This window comes from Garra rufa, chromosome 4 (genome assembly GCF_049309525.1).
Source record: "Garra rufa chromosome 4, GarRuf1.0, whole genome shotgun sequence".
In the NCBI taxonomy this organism is placed as follows: domain Eukaryota; kingdom Metazoa; phylum Chordata; class Actinopteri; order Cypriniformes; family Cyprinidae; genus Garra; species Garra rufa.
Window position 1 is genome coordinate 21875775 of NC_133364.1, and position 16196 is coordinate 21891970.

Here is a 16196-nt window from a genome sequence, read left to right on the forward strand (position 1 = left end):
TCAACAACAAGCAGAGCTACATTGCTACTTAAAGGTTTACATGCATTGATTTTGTGCATCCATTTTTACACCTTGCAAACTTAAACCATTGGATTTTTGATACATTTTGAAATTATTCTGCTGATTCTTCACCATTATAATGCTTTGAATTTGTAGAAATTAATTGAAAAATATCAGTTAAATTTGTGTTGAAAATTACAAACCAATATCTTGCATCGTTTATACATGTTATATTATAGATATTTCATTTTAGCTGTATATTTTTTATTGAATGCAAAAATTGTAAATAAAAAATGAGTATATAAAACAGATAAATATTTCTAGAAAATAATACCACACTCGGGACGAAGGTAATCACAGTGTGACGATATACAGCCATATCGCACACAAGTGTGATATTACATTTATACAACAGTTTGATGGCACAAGTGTGTGTGTAAATAAATAAAAAAACAACAACGGAGTGTCTTTGAAAACCCTCTTTTGTGCAAACTACTTCCTTCCGCCACAGATTCAAATCTCAAGTTGACAGTTTAACAAGCTTAGCCAAGCCTCCGTTATTAATATGACAATGTCACTTTAGAACTAGAAACAAAGGAATTGATGTGCTTCATTGAAAGCTTATTGTATTACTATAATAAAAGCTCACTGTATTATGTAGAGAAGAGTATTATGAGAGATGGTCTGAGTGAGTGTGATTAACTACATCTGATACAGCATTCACTCTTCAGCTCAATCTGATATTCACAATAAAACATTATCTTTGTCGTATTATCCTTTCATCTGTTAAGTGTGGTTTCCGATGACAGCACTGCTCAGTGCATTTGTTGACTTTGTCTTACAAGCTGTTGTTAAAAGTAAAAGTAACTTCCTTGTTTACAACCCTGTTTCAGTTTTTTTCAGTATAAAAGTCAAAAGTACAAAGACAGCGCTCTGATATAAAGTATTCAATTTACATAAGGTAAATTATAGATAATAATAGATTATTGAGACCAAAAATCTCATGTTTAACCTCTATAGAGACATCAGAGCCCGTGGCAAATTCTAGAGGAACTGGCCGAGGTAAGGCTGTTCTCAGCTGATTCATGAGCACTAAATGCTGCTGACTCTGAAAACTTCAAAGCAAATTTTTAAATAGACATGATCTTTAACAAACCACATATTTGAAGTTTAAATAAGTACATTCTACCCTAAAAAACAGTAATATTTCTAAAATTATAGTGTATTTAGAACGATTTGAGTTCCGACATCACTAGAATATCGCACTCCTCTCAGCCAATCACATTCAAAGACCAGAAAGAACTGTTGTATAAAAGTAAATATTGAACATTCTAATATGGTGGGGCCATTGAAAATGTTTGCAAGTAAAAAACAGAACTATTGGCCTGACCCGCTAACAGAAAAAATCCTGTTGAGCCCTGTGTGTGTGATCACAGCTGCTCTCTAAAGCACATCTTTACTGTATCTTCTGCGCTCTTCCAGATACTTAAAGTGATTGACGGTTTTCCTGATGACATCTTTTAATGCAGCCAAACAGACTCAGCTGAACGTCCTTCTCTCTCTCTCTCTCTCTCTCTCTCTCTCTCTCTGTCTTTCTCTCTGTTGAAAATGCTCTATGCTTCATGGGTTTTCTTGATGTTCTGGGTTTCTGAGGGACAAGCATGTGCTGTTCACTGCACTCATTTCCGCTGACTGTCTTCCTCCCCGCTCTGCTCTTCTTTCTTTTCTTTCTTTCTTCTAACTGTCCCCTCCTCATCTCAGATGCAGGATGCCATGGGTTATGAGCTTCCGTGGGTCTATTTTGTCAGTCTGGTCATCTTTGGATCCTTTTTCGTTCTAAATCTGGTTCTGGGTGTGTTGAGCGGGTAAGCATTGTATTCTGAATGTGTGTGTGTGTGTGTGTGTGTGTGTGTGTGTGTGTGTGTAAGTGAGTGTGTGGTTTCTTTGGACAATAGAACAAGCTCTGAACACATTTTCTTTCTCAAAGCACTGGGATTGAGCAAGCCAGAGAGGGGTTATGTAGAACTGCCCATGTCCAGCAGACACATACTAATTGTTCATTCATCCCTCTTCAACTGTACCCCTTCATCCATCCATCCACCCCTCTCTCCCCCCATACTCCATCCTTCCCTCCATTCCCAGGTGAATGATGCTGTAGGGAATTCCTGGCCATGGCTTTATTTTGTCACTTTAATCATCATTGGCTCCTTTTTTGTTCTTAATTTGGTTCTGGGGGTTTTAAGCGGGTAAGGGACACTCTATCATTCTCTCTTCATCTTCTTTATTTCTAACTCAGTTTTTTTTTTTTTGGTTGGAGGGAGTGTGTGTGAGAGAGCTCTGTTATATTCCTTTGTCTTTTTTGTGTTTAAAACAAGTCTATCATGGGTCAGAGCGATTTTATTTCCCTTTTCCCCTTAAATACACATTCATGATCCTGTTGTGAGTGAATATCTTGTTCTGTTTATTGCAGTTGAAATACACTTCTGTACAAAAGTTTGGGGTCAGTGAGCATTGATGTATAGTTTGTCAGAATAGAGCAATATTTGGCCGAGATACAACTTTGAAAATCTGGAATCTGAGGGTGCAAAAAATATTGAGAAAAATTTAAAGTTGTCCAAATGACGTTCTTAGCCAAGCATGTTACAATTGTTGGATATATTTACAGTAGGAAATTTACAAAATATCTTCATTAAACATGATCTTTACTAAATATCCTAATGCTTTTTAGCATTTAAAAAAAATATATCATTTTGACCCATACGGTGTATTTTTGGCTATTGCTACAAATATACCCGTGCTACTCAAGACTGGTTTTGTCCAGGGTCACATATATAGTTAACAGTATTTCCATTTCTGATGTGATTTTGACAAAATTCAGTAAATGCTGTCTTGATGAGCATTAAAAAAAACTTTTGAACAGTTGTGTAGTGTATGTGTCTTTTTTTATAATACTGAATGTATCATTTTTTTCTAACTATTAAACATATTCATTCTGTTTATTTGAAGAGATAGATATTTAGAGAAAGTCTCTCTCTTTCCATTTCTCAGAGAGTTCTCTAAAGAGCGAGAAAAGGCCAAAGCTCGTGGCGATTTCCAGAAGCTCCGTGAGAAGCAGCAGCTGGAGGAGGATCTAAAGGGCTACCTGGACTGGATCACGCAGGCGGAGGATATCGACCCTGAGAATGACGACGAGGGACTGGATGATGACAAGCCTAGAAATCGTAAGTACGAAACAGGGAAGCACCAGGGTGGAGCTAATTGATCTGCTTTGAGTTTGTTATCTGAGACGTTTTGCAACAGCGTTGTCAATGCAAATTAAATATATTGATTTTAAATGCAAATGAGGACATTGAAATGTTACCTTTTAGGTTCAAATACTTTCAGGTCTATAAATAGCAACATGAAATAGTTTCCTTTATCTCTGGCACTTGATCATGATCTAGGCCTGATATCCTTCAAGCAGCTTGTCTGATATATAGTATGTAAATATGCAATTTTGGGTAATGTTCACTGAAAACACAAATTTGATTTGATTTGATAAGTAATATGCATTGCAACTTCATTTGGACAATTTTAAATGCAATTTGTCGCAATACTTAGATTTTCAAATAGTTGTATTTTAGCCAAATGTTGTCCTAACAAACCATACATCAATGGAAAGCTTATTCATTCAGCTTTCAGATGATGTATAAATTTCAAAAATTGACCCTTATGATTGGTTTTGTGGTCCAGGGTCACTTATGTCCATATATGATGTTTATTGTCATTATAAAAACTCGGTTCGCTTTCAATTTAATTAAAGCTCACCTTTATTGATTGTGAGTTTGGCTGATAACATGCTTGCTTGGTTTGTCAGATTTATAGAGCACAAAAACTTTGGAGAAAGAAATATTTGTCTTGCTTGCTGAGACAGATGTTAAGTATTTGCTCATATTACTGTATACACAATATTTAGATAAGATATTGCAGATGAGAGGAACTCACCACAAACTAAAACTCGAAAGGATAGATTTGAGTTTGTATTCAGGCAGGTTTTGCTATCCATATTAGGAATGAAATTTTTGTAAAGAAGCAAGCGGAAACAGACAGAACGTCCTTGTGGGGGTCTTTTGTCTTCATAAGGACAAAAGGTTCACAAAACGTCTAGACAGTAATCTACAGTACATAGAAAAAGATGTCTAAGAATGGCAGTTTTAGGCTTAGGGTTGTATAATTTGTTTATATAAAGTATAATAGATGTGAATGGGAAGTCCTTTCAGGGATATATACATATATACATACAGACAAGGATAGGAATACCAGTAGATTTTGACCTTGTGGGGACATTTCTCAGGTCCCCATGAGGAAACAGGCTTATAAATCATGCACAATGAGTTTTTTTGATGAAGTAAAAGTATGCACAATCTCCTGTGAGGGCTAGGTTTAGGTGTAGGGTAGGTGTAGGGTGATAGAAAGTACGGTTTGTACAGTATAAAAATCATTACGCCTATGGAATGTCCCCATAAAACATGTAAACCCAACATGTGTGTGTGTGTGTGTGTGTATGTGTGTAAATGTGTGTGTATTCAGTCTTATTTTTGACTCTGGTATTTCAGAGCCTGAGATTGTGTATTGTCAGTCCGGCCCCTAAATGAGATCAGATGGGAAAACGCTTTCACACACGTGCAGTATATACAGATATACTGTAATCCACATGCTGATGCACATCTAGTGGCACAAAATAGAACTGCACCTCAATAACTTAAAGGATTAGTTCACTCCAGAATTTACTCAAACCCATGTCATCCAATATGTTCATGTCTTTCTTTCATCAGTCAAAAAGAAATTAAGGTTTTTGAGGAAAACATTCCAGGATTTTTCTCAGCATAGTGGACATAAATGGGGATCAGCAGGTCGAAGGTCCAAACTGCAGTTTCAATGCAGCTTCAAAGGGCTCTACACAATCCCAGCCAAGGAAAAAGCATCTTATCTAGCAAAACAATTTATATACCTTTTAACCACAAATGCTGGCCTTGTACTACACTCTTAAAAATAAAGGTGCTTCATGATGCCATAGAAGAACCTTTAACATCTAAAGAAACGTTCTGTTTCTTTGTGGCAAAAAGGTTCTTCAGATTATAAAAACGTAAGAAAGAGATGGTTCTTTGAAGAACCTTTGACTGAATGGTTCTTTGTGGAACCAAAAATGGTTCTTCTATGGCATCGCTGTGAAGAATCTTTTAAAGCACCTTTATTTTTAAGAGTGTAGCTTTACTTCAAACATTACGTAGTCAAAAAAAGGTAAATTAACAATGTTGGATGATTTTGAAGTTAGAGGAGAAAATGAGATGGAGTTTTTCACTCTACCCTACCTTTTGAACCAAAGTACAGAGATGAAAAACTAACCACGCGTGACCTTTCCACATGATTATGTAATGCGTAAAGTCATAGACGGCCATCGTAGAGCTTAGAAAATGTATTAATATTTTTATACTTTTTAAAAAAATTGGCCAATTGTTTCGCTAGATAAGACCCTCATCCCTCACCTGGGATTGGGTAGAGCTTTTTGAAGCTGCATTGAAACTGCAATTTAGACCTTTAGACCTTCATATAGTCAACTATATGGAGAAAAATCCTGGAATGTTTTCCTCAAAAACCTTAATTGCTTTTCGACTGAAAAAAGAAAGACATGAACATCTTATCAGGAAATTTTATTTCAGGAGTGATCTAATCCTTTTAACAGATTATTTGTGTTTTTTGTATTAACAGTGATGTTTTATGTTAAGTGTTTTGTGTCAAGTGTCTTGAGTTAGTTGTGACTGTCATTCTTAGCCATAAATGTTTGGGACAGAGAGGGCTAGTGGCGTCTCTCTCTCTCTCTCTCTTTCTGTTTGTGTGTCTGTCTTTGACTGTTTGAGTCTCGCTCTGTTGTTTTCAGGGAAGACTCATCGTTTACAGTACATCCGTGGAGCGGTGAAGAAAAAAGCAGCTCTGCTTCGCAAGGCGTGTGCGTCTCCATAGCAACTATGGTTTACTTTTGGCGTTTGCATGGCCCCCCAGATCTTTATACTGACCCCCCCAACCCATCCTTCCCCGACCAGACAGGTCAATCTGGGTACGGAGGGTGATGGGGTCTCCCTGCTCAGTTCTCCGTATTTTAGATTTCTGAATGATGGCATGAAAATAAGAGTTTTGAAATGTAGACTCTTTGCTCTTTTGGGGTGGTAGAAGTTTTTCTCTTTAAAATATCTGGACTTATAGCATGTCGTTTTATTTCCTCCAGGTATTTTAATCAGAATCAAGTGCTTTGTAGTACATTTTAGTCACACATCAGGCTCCTGTTTCAATGTGATCTGCATGTGATGCCTAGATAGAAACAGCTCTGCTGTGCACACCACGGTTCACATGGTTCTGACTCTGAGGTTGTGATTTCTCTTTGACAGCCATGGTGAGATTGTGTAGAGTGTTTATAGAGAGAGTGTTTATGTTATCTATTGTATCTGAAACATTTTTTTTTTTAAAAAGAGGGAAAAATTACAGAAGCAATATTCATTTTCATTCAACACATCAATTTTCACAATGCATCATCACCATACTGATGATGTAATGTCACTATTCGACATCTGTAATCCTGTCTCAGAATATCCGATCAAGCATAATCCCATAATCCCATTTCCAAGGGTGGTGTACTCTGGATGATAATGTGTTTTTTTTAATTAAGAAATAGAATTAGCGGAAAAGATCAGAGCCAATGAAAATGCAGCATGGAATTTAGAGACCCTGCTTGACCCCGCCCCCTCTGCATGTTAATGAGATGGAATCGTAGGCCTGCATGCTGATTGGTAGATAGCATTGTTTTGAATCAAAAAACAGTCATGATGTTTTTGGGTAAGTTTGTCTAACTTTGGTTTTGTTTTGTAATCTGAATGAACTCATTTAAATCATTAAGTGTTTCATTTGCTGGTGGTTTGAGGTCTAGTTTAATCAAGATTGATTTGTATGACACATAGTATGTGTGTGTGTGTTGATGAATTGTGGTATTTGATTCTTTTCAAACACTTCTTGGAGCAGACATTGTCACATATGGTCCATATTAAACATTAAAGGTCACATCTGAGCATGGATATGGACAAAATGCTTGGTTGTCATCAAGACTGTTAAGTCTATTCTTAACAAGTTTCTTTACGTGTATTATTTATTCTATCTCTTTTCCTTTTTGCCTGTTTAATAGGTCTAATTTAGCATGTTTTATATTATAGTTTTGTCCTTGTGACAGCTGAGTTTGTGATTTAGATTTGTATTATTATTATTTGCATATAGTGACAAACAGCTTTGGTTTTCTTGATGCATCATATATAAAAGAATATAGTCTGTTTCTCAGTGAAACAGCACCTGTCACAAACATTGTGAACAAACACTGTGATTTGGTTCCTAATGTATTCTTTTTAGTGGCTTGCTGTGAGGAATGTTTTAAACACACTACCAGTCAAAAGTTTTTGAACAGTAAAATTCTCTTCTCTTCTGCTCACCAAGCCTGCATTGATCCAAAGTACAGCAAAAATAGTAAAAAAAAATTAAATATTTTTTACTATTTAAAATAACTGTTTTTCATTTGAATATATTTTAAAATGTAATTTATTCATGTGATTTAAAATCTGAATTTTAGCATCATTACTCCAGTCACCTTCAGAAATCTTTCTAATATTCTGATTCTAATTATTATTATTATTATGTTGAAAACAGCGGAGCAGAAATTTTTCAGGTTTATTTGATGAATAGAAATCTTTTGTGAAATTATAAATGTCTTCATCATCACTTTTGATCAATTTAAAGCATCCTTGCTAAATACAAGTATTAATTTCAATAATTTCTTAAAAATTTTTTAATTATACTAACACCAAGCTTTTGAATGGTACAGTGTATAATGTTACAAAAGCTTTTTATTTCAGATAAATGCTGCTCTTTGGATCTTTCTATTCATCAAAGAATCCTAAAAAAATTACCTGTTTTAAATATTGATAATAATAATAATAAAAAATGTTTCTTGAACGGCAAATCAGCATATTAGAATGTTTTCTGAAAGATCATTTTACACTGAAGACTGGAGTAATAATGCTGAAAATTAAACTTTGATCACAGGAATAAATTACATTTTTAATATATTCAAATAGAAAACAGTTATTTTAAATAGTAAAAATATTTCACAGTATTACTGCTTTTGCTGTATTTTGTAAATGAAGTAAATGCAGGCTTTTTGAGCAGAAGACTTTTGAAAAACTTTTGACTGCTAGTGTATATGTAAACTGTTTTTCTTTGAATTAGTCAGAGAATATTGTTCTTACTCCATTTTATTCACTTGCCAAGGCCAGTTATTTTTCACATTTGTCAACTGGTAAGTGTTCATGTTTAACCCTGGTCATGTCTGCTGTCAATGTGTCAGAGTAAAAGCTTAAGTGAGGGCTCCTTAGGGGTTGAAAGTCAGCTGTGTGCGTATGTGTGTGAAACCAGCCTTTGATGAGCAGTGAGTATCATCTTTAACTGGTAATTCATCGCACTCTCTCTCTCCCTCTCTTTCCCTCTCTCTCATGCAGTGAGTATGCCGGCCAGTGAAAATGAGTCAGTGAACACTGATAATGCTCCAGCTGGAGACATGGAGGGAGAGACCTGCTGTACTCGCATGGCGTAAGTCCCCACAGCATCCCGTTCCTCCTCTTTGCTCCTCCTCCTTCTGTTCTCCTTCCTGATCTTCTCTCCTCCTTTCCTCTAATTCCTCTATTAGTGAATATTTATCCCCCTCCATTTTTAATTCTCTTCAGACTTACGTTTTTCAGTATTCAGACATTTATAAAGATATCAGCTGTAAGGTTGAGAGCTAGTTTTAAATGGTTTAATGCCAGTAAGCTGGTAGGCGAGGTCAGCAGGGACCAGTGGGCGGCTCCTGGCGCTCCCGTGATCTTCAGTGTCGTTTTTTTTCTCTGTGCATCTGTTGCTGTCGTCTGTTTTCCAGCTGATCTGCCCTGTTAGTGATCAGTGTTTTATGTCACAAACACAGATAGGAACATTCATGCAATACACAGCCATAACAGTAATTATTTATAAACATTTCCACAGATATAAAAAATCTGTGAAAAGTTATATCACTGTTTAATTTCTCGTAAATGTGAATGCATACCATAGGTTGGAATGGAATTTAACAAAAATGTATTCCTGTAAATGAGTCTTTTCTGAAAACAAAATTTTGTCAAAGCAATGCAACACTCACTGTGATGTTTCTATCTATCTATCTATCTATCTATCTATCTATCTATCTATCTATCTATCTATCTATCTATCTATCTATCTATCTATCTATCTATATATATATATATATATATCTAAATGGTCTATCTATTGATCAATCGATATATCTATCTACAGTTAAGGGTCGAAAGTTTACATACACCTTGCAGAATCTGCAAAATATTAATTATTTTACCAAAATAAGAGGCATAATATAAAACGCATGTTATATTTTATTTAGTTCTGACCTGAATAAGATATTTCACATAAAGGACGTTTACATATAGCCAAAAAAAGAAAATTACGCCATTCAAAAGTTTACATACGCTTGATTCTTAATATTGTGTTGTTACTGTGTCTGCAGCTGTTTTTTTGTTTTTGTTTTTGTTTAGAAATAACTTTCAGTTCAAATTCTTTGTTTTTTTTCAGCATTTTTGTGTATTTGAACCCTTTCCAACAATGACTGTATGATTTTGAGATCCATCTTTTCACACTGAGGACAACTGAGGGACTCATATGCAACTATTACAGAAGGTTCAAATGCTCACAGATGCTTCAGAAGGAAACACAATGCATTAAGAGCCAGGGGTGAACTTTTTGAATTTTAAGTTCAGGGTAAATTTACCTTATTTTGCCTTCTGGGAAACATGTAAGTATCTTCTGTAGCTTCTGAAGGGCAGTACAAAATGAAAAAAAAATTATATTTAGGCAAAATAAGAAAAATGTACACATCTTCAATCTGTTCAAAAGTTTACACCCCTGGCTCCTAATGCATTGTGTTTCCATCTGAAGCATGAGTGAGCATTTGAACCTTCTGTAATAGTTGAATATGAGTCCCTCAGTTGTCCTCATTGTGAAAAAATGGATCTCAAAAGCATTTAATCATTGTTGGACAGGGTTCAAATACACAAAAATGATGAAAAATCAAAGAATTTGTGGGACCTGAAGGATTTTTCTGAAGAACAGCGGGCAGTTTAACTGTTCAGGACAAACAAGGGCCTCATGAACAACTATCACTAAACAAAAATCAAGAATCAAGCGTATGTAAACTTTTGAACGGGGTCATTTTTATTAATTCAACTATTATTTTCTCTTGTGGACTTTATGTTAATGTCTTTTATGTGAAATATCTTATTCAGGTCAGTACTAAATAAAAAATAGCATGCATTTTGTACAATCCCTCTTATTTTGCTAAAACAATTATGTAAACATTTTGACCTCACCTGTATCTATCTATCTTTATATGTGGGTGGCACTCAGTTGCTCCTGCTCATCGTCTTTTAGCACCACATGGGGGCGCTCTAAAATAGTGATGATGTATGAGTAGGCCCACCTGACTGCCCACCCAGTTCTGCTGTCTCTGTGGAAACACTGTCCTTCATGATGTCGTGTCTGTTCTGTATGTATAATACATTCTGTTTTCCATTCCAGAAATAGGATCTCCAAATCCAAATTCAGGTTAGTACATTACATACCGTCTGAAGGCGAGGCTGCCTTCCTTACTGCTCTTCATATATATGTGTTTGTGCGTGTCTGTTTGTTGTGTTTCGATGTCGGTGTTGTGTTTTGATCATCACGGTTGCCCTCTAATCAGTGGCTGAACATCCATTAACAAGTTCAGACTGTCAGTATAATCCAGGTTAGATTTGTTTGCCAAAAGAATTGAGAGCAGGAGCATTTACAATCACTGCCAGTGCAAACACACATAGTTGTTATGTTTCCAAAAAGTGCATTTAATGAATACTGAAAGGATATTCATCCCGGCTGGTAAGAATGGTGTCAGGCTTTGAATTTTTAATGTTTTATATTATATTTCTCTCTCTATCCCTCTCTTTGTGTTTGCAGTCGATATTCACGGCGGTGGAATCGGTTATGTCGGCGCACGTGCCGTGCAGCAGTGAAGTCAAATGTGTTCTACTGGCTGGTGATTTTCCTGGTATTTTTGAACACACTTACCATTGCCTCTGAGCACCACCAGCAGCCAGAATGGCTTACCAATGTACAAGGTACTTAACATTACAATACTGTACATATTTCAATGTAAAGTACAACAATGCATTCTTAAGCGGTCAAAATCCTTTATTGATTACTCACCCTCATGTTGTTCCAAACCTATAAGACCTTCGAAACACTGATTAAGATATTTTTGATGAAATCCGAGAGCTTTCTGACCCTGCATAGACAGCAACACAACTGAAACATTCAAGACCCAGAAAGGTAGTAAGGATATTGTTAAAATACTCCATGGGACATTAGTGGTTCAACTGTCAACCGTAGAAGAGAAAAATTGTTGAATAAAGTCATTATTTTAGTTTTCTTTATAGCATTTCGGTTGAACCACTGATGTCTCATGGACTATTTTATCAATGTCCATACTACCTTTCTGGGCCTTGAAAGTGTCAGTTGTGTTGCCATCTATGCAGAGTCAGAAAGCTCTCACATTTCATCAAAAATATCTTTGTTTTACGAAGATGAATAAAGGTCTTACGGGTTTGGAACGTCATGAGCGTGAGTAATTAATGACAAAATTTTCATTTTTGGGTGAACTATCCCTTTAATATTTAAAATATAATTTATTCTTGTGTTGGCAAAGCCGAATTTTCAGCAGCTGCTGTTACTGAAATCAATATGCAGATTTTGGTGCTTTTTTGTTGAAAACAGCTGTGCAGCTAAATATTTTTTGGAAACCATGATACATTTTTAACATCATAAATATCTTTACTTTCACTTTTGATCAGTTTAAGTATTAATTAAAAAAAAAAATCTTAAAAAAACTGTATGGAACAGCTTTCCAGGTCTCCTCTGTATAAATTTCATAGTGAATGGATGTGTTGTTTCTGTGCTTACAGATATCGCCAATAAGGTGTTGCTGGCTCTGTTTACTGGTGAGATGCTGCTGAAGATGTACAGCCTCGGCCTACAGGCCTATTTTGTCTCCCTTTTCAACCGCTTCGACAGTTTTGTGGTGTGCGGTGGGATTCTAGAGACCATCCTGGTGGAGACCAAGATCATGTCACCCCTCGGCATCTCTGTGCTGCGCTGTGTGCGTCTGCTCCGCATCTTCAAGATCACCAGGTATGTTTTGAAACGCAGGTCATATGGTATTTTAAAGTGTCCTAATATTGTGTTGGAGTTCCGTACAACAGGTTTAAATGCATTAAGCTCAGAAAAGCATTGTGATTTTCTCAAAATATACATTTAAAGCCCCTTCCTTCCATAAGCCTACTCTGCTCTGATTGGTCAGCTGGCCAAGTCTGTTGTGATTGGTCTTTCCGTAGAAAATGCAATGTGAATCGTTAGTTTAGCTCCTAAACTGTAAAAACTTCTCAAAACAAAAACCAAAATATGCCTACATTACGTATTATTAAATGAGGAAGGAAAGGAAACAGTGGGTTCACAGTGAATTATCAGAGCTATTTCTGTAAGACAGTAATATCGTGGTTTACCTGGAAACCTAAAGCTGCATTAGGTATACATCACATGTTAGCACAAAAACCTAGATATTTTGAGCACTCAGTTCACTGTAAAAAACTATTTGTTGAATCAACTTAAAATAATTTATTACCTGGCTGCCTTATCATTTTAAGTTCAGTCAACTCAAAAAAGTTTAGTCAACTTAAAATGTTAAGTTGTAATAAGTGACAACTTAGATATTTGAATGGATTCAACTCAGCAGGGTAACAAATTATTTTAAGTTTACTCAACAAATTGTGTTTTTGTACAAATAACACATTAATCATACTTACAGGTTGTGGTTCGAAAAACAGTTGTTGGTCCAAATAGACTTTATACTAATGCTGTCTGTCCTCTCTCAGGTACTGGAACTCTCTCAGTAATCTAGTGGCGTCTCTGCTGAACTCGGTGCGTTCTATCGCATCCCTGCTTCTGCTGCTCTTCCTGTTCATCATCATCTTCAGTCTGCTGGGAATGCAGCTCTTTGGTGGCAAGTTCAACTTCGATGAGACACGCCGCAGCACTTTTGATAACTTCCCCCAGTCTCTCCTCACCGTCTTTCAGGTTCAGCCACAGTCCAAATCACAGCATGCATGTTCCATGTGTCTTCAAACCTGAGTCTTGTTTGATTTGGATTTATTTTGTGATTGTAGATTTTGACCGGTGAGGACTGGAACTCTGTGATGTACGATGGGATCATGGCGTACGGTGGGCCCTCCTTTCCTGGCATGCTTGTCTGCATTTATTTCATCATCCTCTTCATCTGCGGAAACTGTATCCTAACACAACATGATGTAACACAAAATAAAAGTGTTTCATATTTATATTCCCAAACGTTCCTGAACTCTAAACAGACATCCTCCTGAATGTCTTCTTGGCCATTGCTGTGGACAACCTGGCAGACGCCGAGAGTCTGACATCAGCGCAGAAAGAGGAAGAGGAGGAGAAAGAGAGGAAGAAGCTGGCCAGGTTCAATGACTCACAGTTCACACAAGTGCAATGCTTTGAGATGGTCTGAGGGCCCGTAAAACCTTCCTATGAAGATTTTCTGCCCCCTGCCTAATGAGCTCATTAAGTCTATCAGTTATGACTTCATTAGTTTAACATTTAGGAAATTAAGTGTCATTTTACAGAAGTGTTTTGCCCCTCTGAAGAGCTGTAAATACAGGTGCTTAGTGGGACTGTAAAAGCTGCACATGCACACATTTATGACGCAATTTCTCTCTTTCAGAACGGTCAGTCCAGAGAAGCGCCAGGACTCTGAGAAACCACCTCTGGAGGATGAGAAGAAAGAGGAAAAGATTGAACTGAAATCCATCACTTCTGATGGAGAGACACCAACTGCCACCAAGGTCATTAAAAAAGGAAACACTGATTAACACAAATGTTCAAATTATTTTTTATTGTATGTCATTTAAAACAGACACAAATACATAGACATTTACAGATGCACAGACGCCAGCTATTTCTATGTATTTCTAACTATTCTAAGTTAGAAAAATACTTGTTACCATAATTTGTGGTGTAAATAATTATATACACTACCAGTCAAAGTTTTTTTTAACATTTAGATTTAGTGTTTTTTAAAGAATTCTCTTCTGCTCACCAAGCCTACATTTATTTGATTCAAAATACAGCAAAAGCAGTAATACTGTGAAATATTTTTACTGTTTAAAATAACTGCTTTCTATTTGAATATATTTTAAAATGTTATTTATTCTTGTGATCAAAGCTACATTTTCAGCATCATTACTCCAGTCTTCAGTGTCACATGATCCTTCAGAAATCATTCTAACATAAAGAAATCATTCAAGCACTTATTACTATTATTATTATTATTATTATTATTATCATATTAAAAACTGTTAAGTACATTTTGTCAGGATTCTTTGATGAATAGAATAATCCAAAGATCAGCATTTATATTAAATAAAAAGCATTTGTAACATTAAACACTATACCATTCAAAAGTCAGTCTGTATATTTTTTTTCAAAGAAATTAGAGAAATTAATACTTTTACTTAGCAAGGAAGCTTTAAATTGATCAAAAGTGATAAAAAATGATCAAAAGACATTTATAATGTTACAAACATTTCTATTTCAGATAAATGCTGTTCTTCTGAACTTTCTGTTTATCAAGGAAACCTGAAAAAAATAAACTTAGCTGTTTTCAACATAATAATAATAATAATAATAATAATAAATGTTTTTGAGAAGCAAATCAAAATTTCATTTCTGAAGGATTCAGCTTTAAAAATCACAGGAATAAATTACATTTTAAAATATATTCAGAAAGAAAACTGTTATTTTAAGTAGTAAACTATTTTAAAATCTACTGTTTTTGCTGTAATATTTATTATATTGATATTACTAATGAGTTATAATAAATAATAAATATTATAAAACATTTAAAAATGTTTTTTTTATTGTTTGCTTTCCGGTTCCAGATCAACATTGATGAGTACACAGGGGAGGAGAACGAGGAGAAGAATCCATATCCTGTGAACGATTTCCCAGGTGTGTTAAGAGAATGTGTTAAAAAATACTGTTTTTTCATTAAAGAGCTGAAGAAACAGTCAAAAGCAATTCCACAGAAGAGCCCAGACCTGTTTTATTCAGCTCTGGGAGCACTCTTTTGGATTGTCTTTCGGTTGAGCAAAGACGTCCTTCTTTTTACTCTTGTAGATTTCCCTCACGTTCAACACATTTCCTGGTCCATGTCATCTTCAGTTTTTTTTACAGTAATGTAAAGATGTGTGTGGAACTGTCAAGGGATAGTGTGTCTGATGTAGTTACTGGAATTCTTTCCAAAAAGTCTCTCTTGTTCATTCATTTTAGCAGGAGAGGAGGAAGATGAGGAGCCAGAGATGCCAGTAGGTCCTCGTCCACGTCCGCTCTCCGACATTCAGCTGAAAGAGAAAGCTGTTCCCATGCCAGAAGCCAGAGCTTTCTTTATTTTCAGCCCCTCTAACAAGTATGAAAACCACATACACATTTATTTGATTCAAAGTAGAGCAAAAACAGTACAATTTTGAAATATTGTTAGTATTTAAAATAACTGTTTACTGTTTGAACATATTTTAAAATGTAATTTATTCCTGTGATTTCAAAGCTGAATTTTTAGCATCATTACTCCAGTCACATGATCCTTCAGAAATCTAATATTCTGATTTGCTGCTCAAAAAAAATTGTATTATTATTATTATTATGTTGAAAACAGCTGAGTAAAATTTTTTTTCAGGTTTCTTTGATGAATTGAAAGTTGTCGCAAAAATGTCTCAAGCTCATTTCTTTTCTTATCATCTCCTTTTTTTTTATAGGTTCAGGGTTTTGTGTCATAAGATTGTAAACCACAACATCTTCACCAATTTAATCCTGTTCTTTATACTGCTGAGCAGTATTTCACTGGCAGCGGAGGACCCAGTGAATAATGACTCATTCAGGAATCAGGTACACACGAACACACACCGACATGTACTTCACAT

General features: G+C 35.6%; 1 protein-coding gene across 1 annotated transcript in view; it reads left to right on the forward strand.

The window, feature by feature from the left end:
* cacna1c (calcium channel, voltage-dependent, L type, alpha 1C subunit) overlaps window positions 1–16196 on the forward strand; it is a 140453-nt gene that overhangs the window by 88289 nt on the left and 35968 nt on the right. Inside the window, exons 11-24 of the mRNA XM_073837781.1 lie at window positions 1021–1062; window positions 1762–1865; window positions 3049–3221; window positions 8571–8661; window positions 10690–10716; window positions 11104–11264; window positions 12108–12333; window positions 13074–13275; window positions 13365–13485; window positions 13566–13680; window positions 13943–14063; window positions 15159–15228; window positions 15550–15685; window positions 16032–16161. Coding sequence (XP_073693882.1) covers window positions 1021–1062; window positions 1762–1865; window positions 3049–3221; window positions 8571–8661; window positions 10690–10716; window positions 11104–11264; window positions 12108–12333; window positions 13074–13275; window positions 13365–13485; window positions 13566–13680; window positions 13943–14063; window positions 15159–15228; window positions 15550–15685; window positions 16032–16161 — 1719 coding nt within the window. The remainder of the gene's footprint in view (window positions 1–1020; window positions 1063–1761; window positions 1866–3048; window positions 3222–8570; window positions 8662–10689; window positions 10717–11103; window positions 11265–12107; window positions 12334–13073; window positions 13276–13364; window positions 13486–13565; window positions 13681–13942; window positions 14064–15158; window positions 15229–15549; window positions 15686–16031; window positions 16162–16196) is intronic.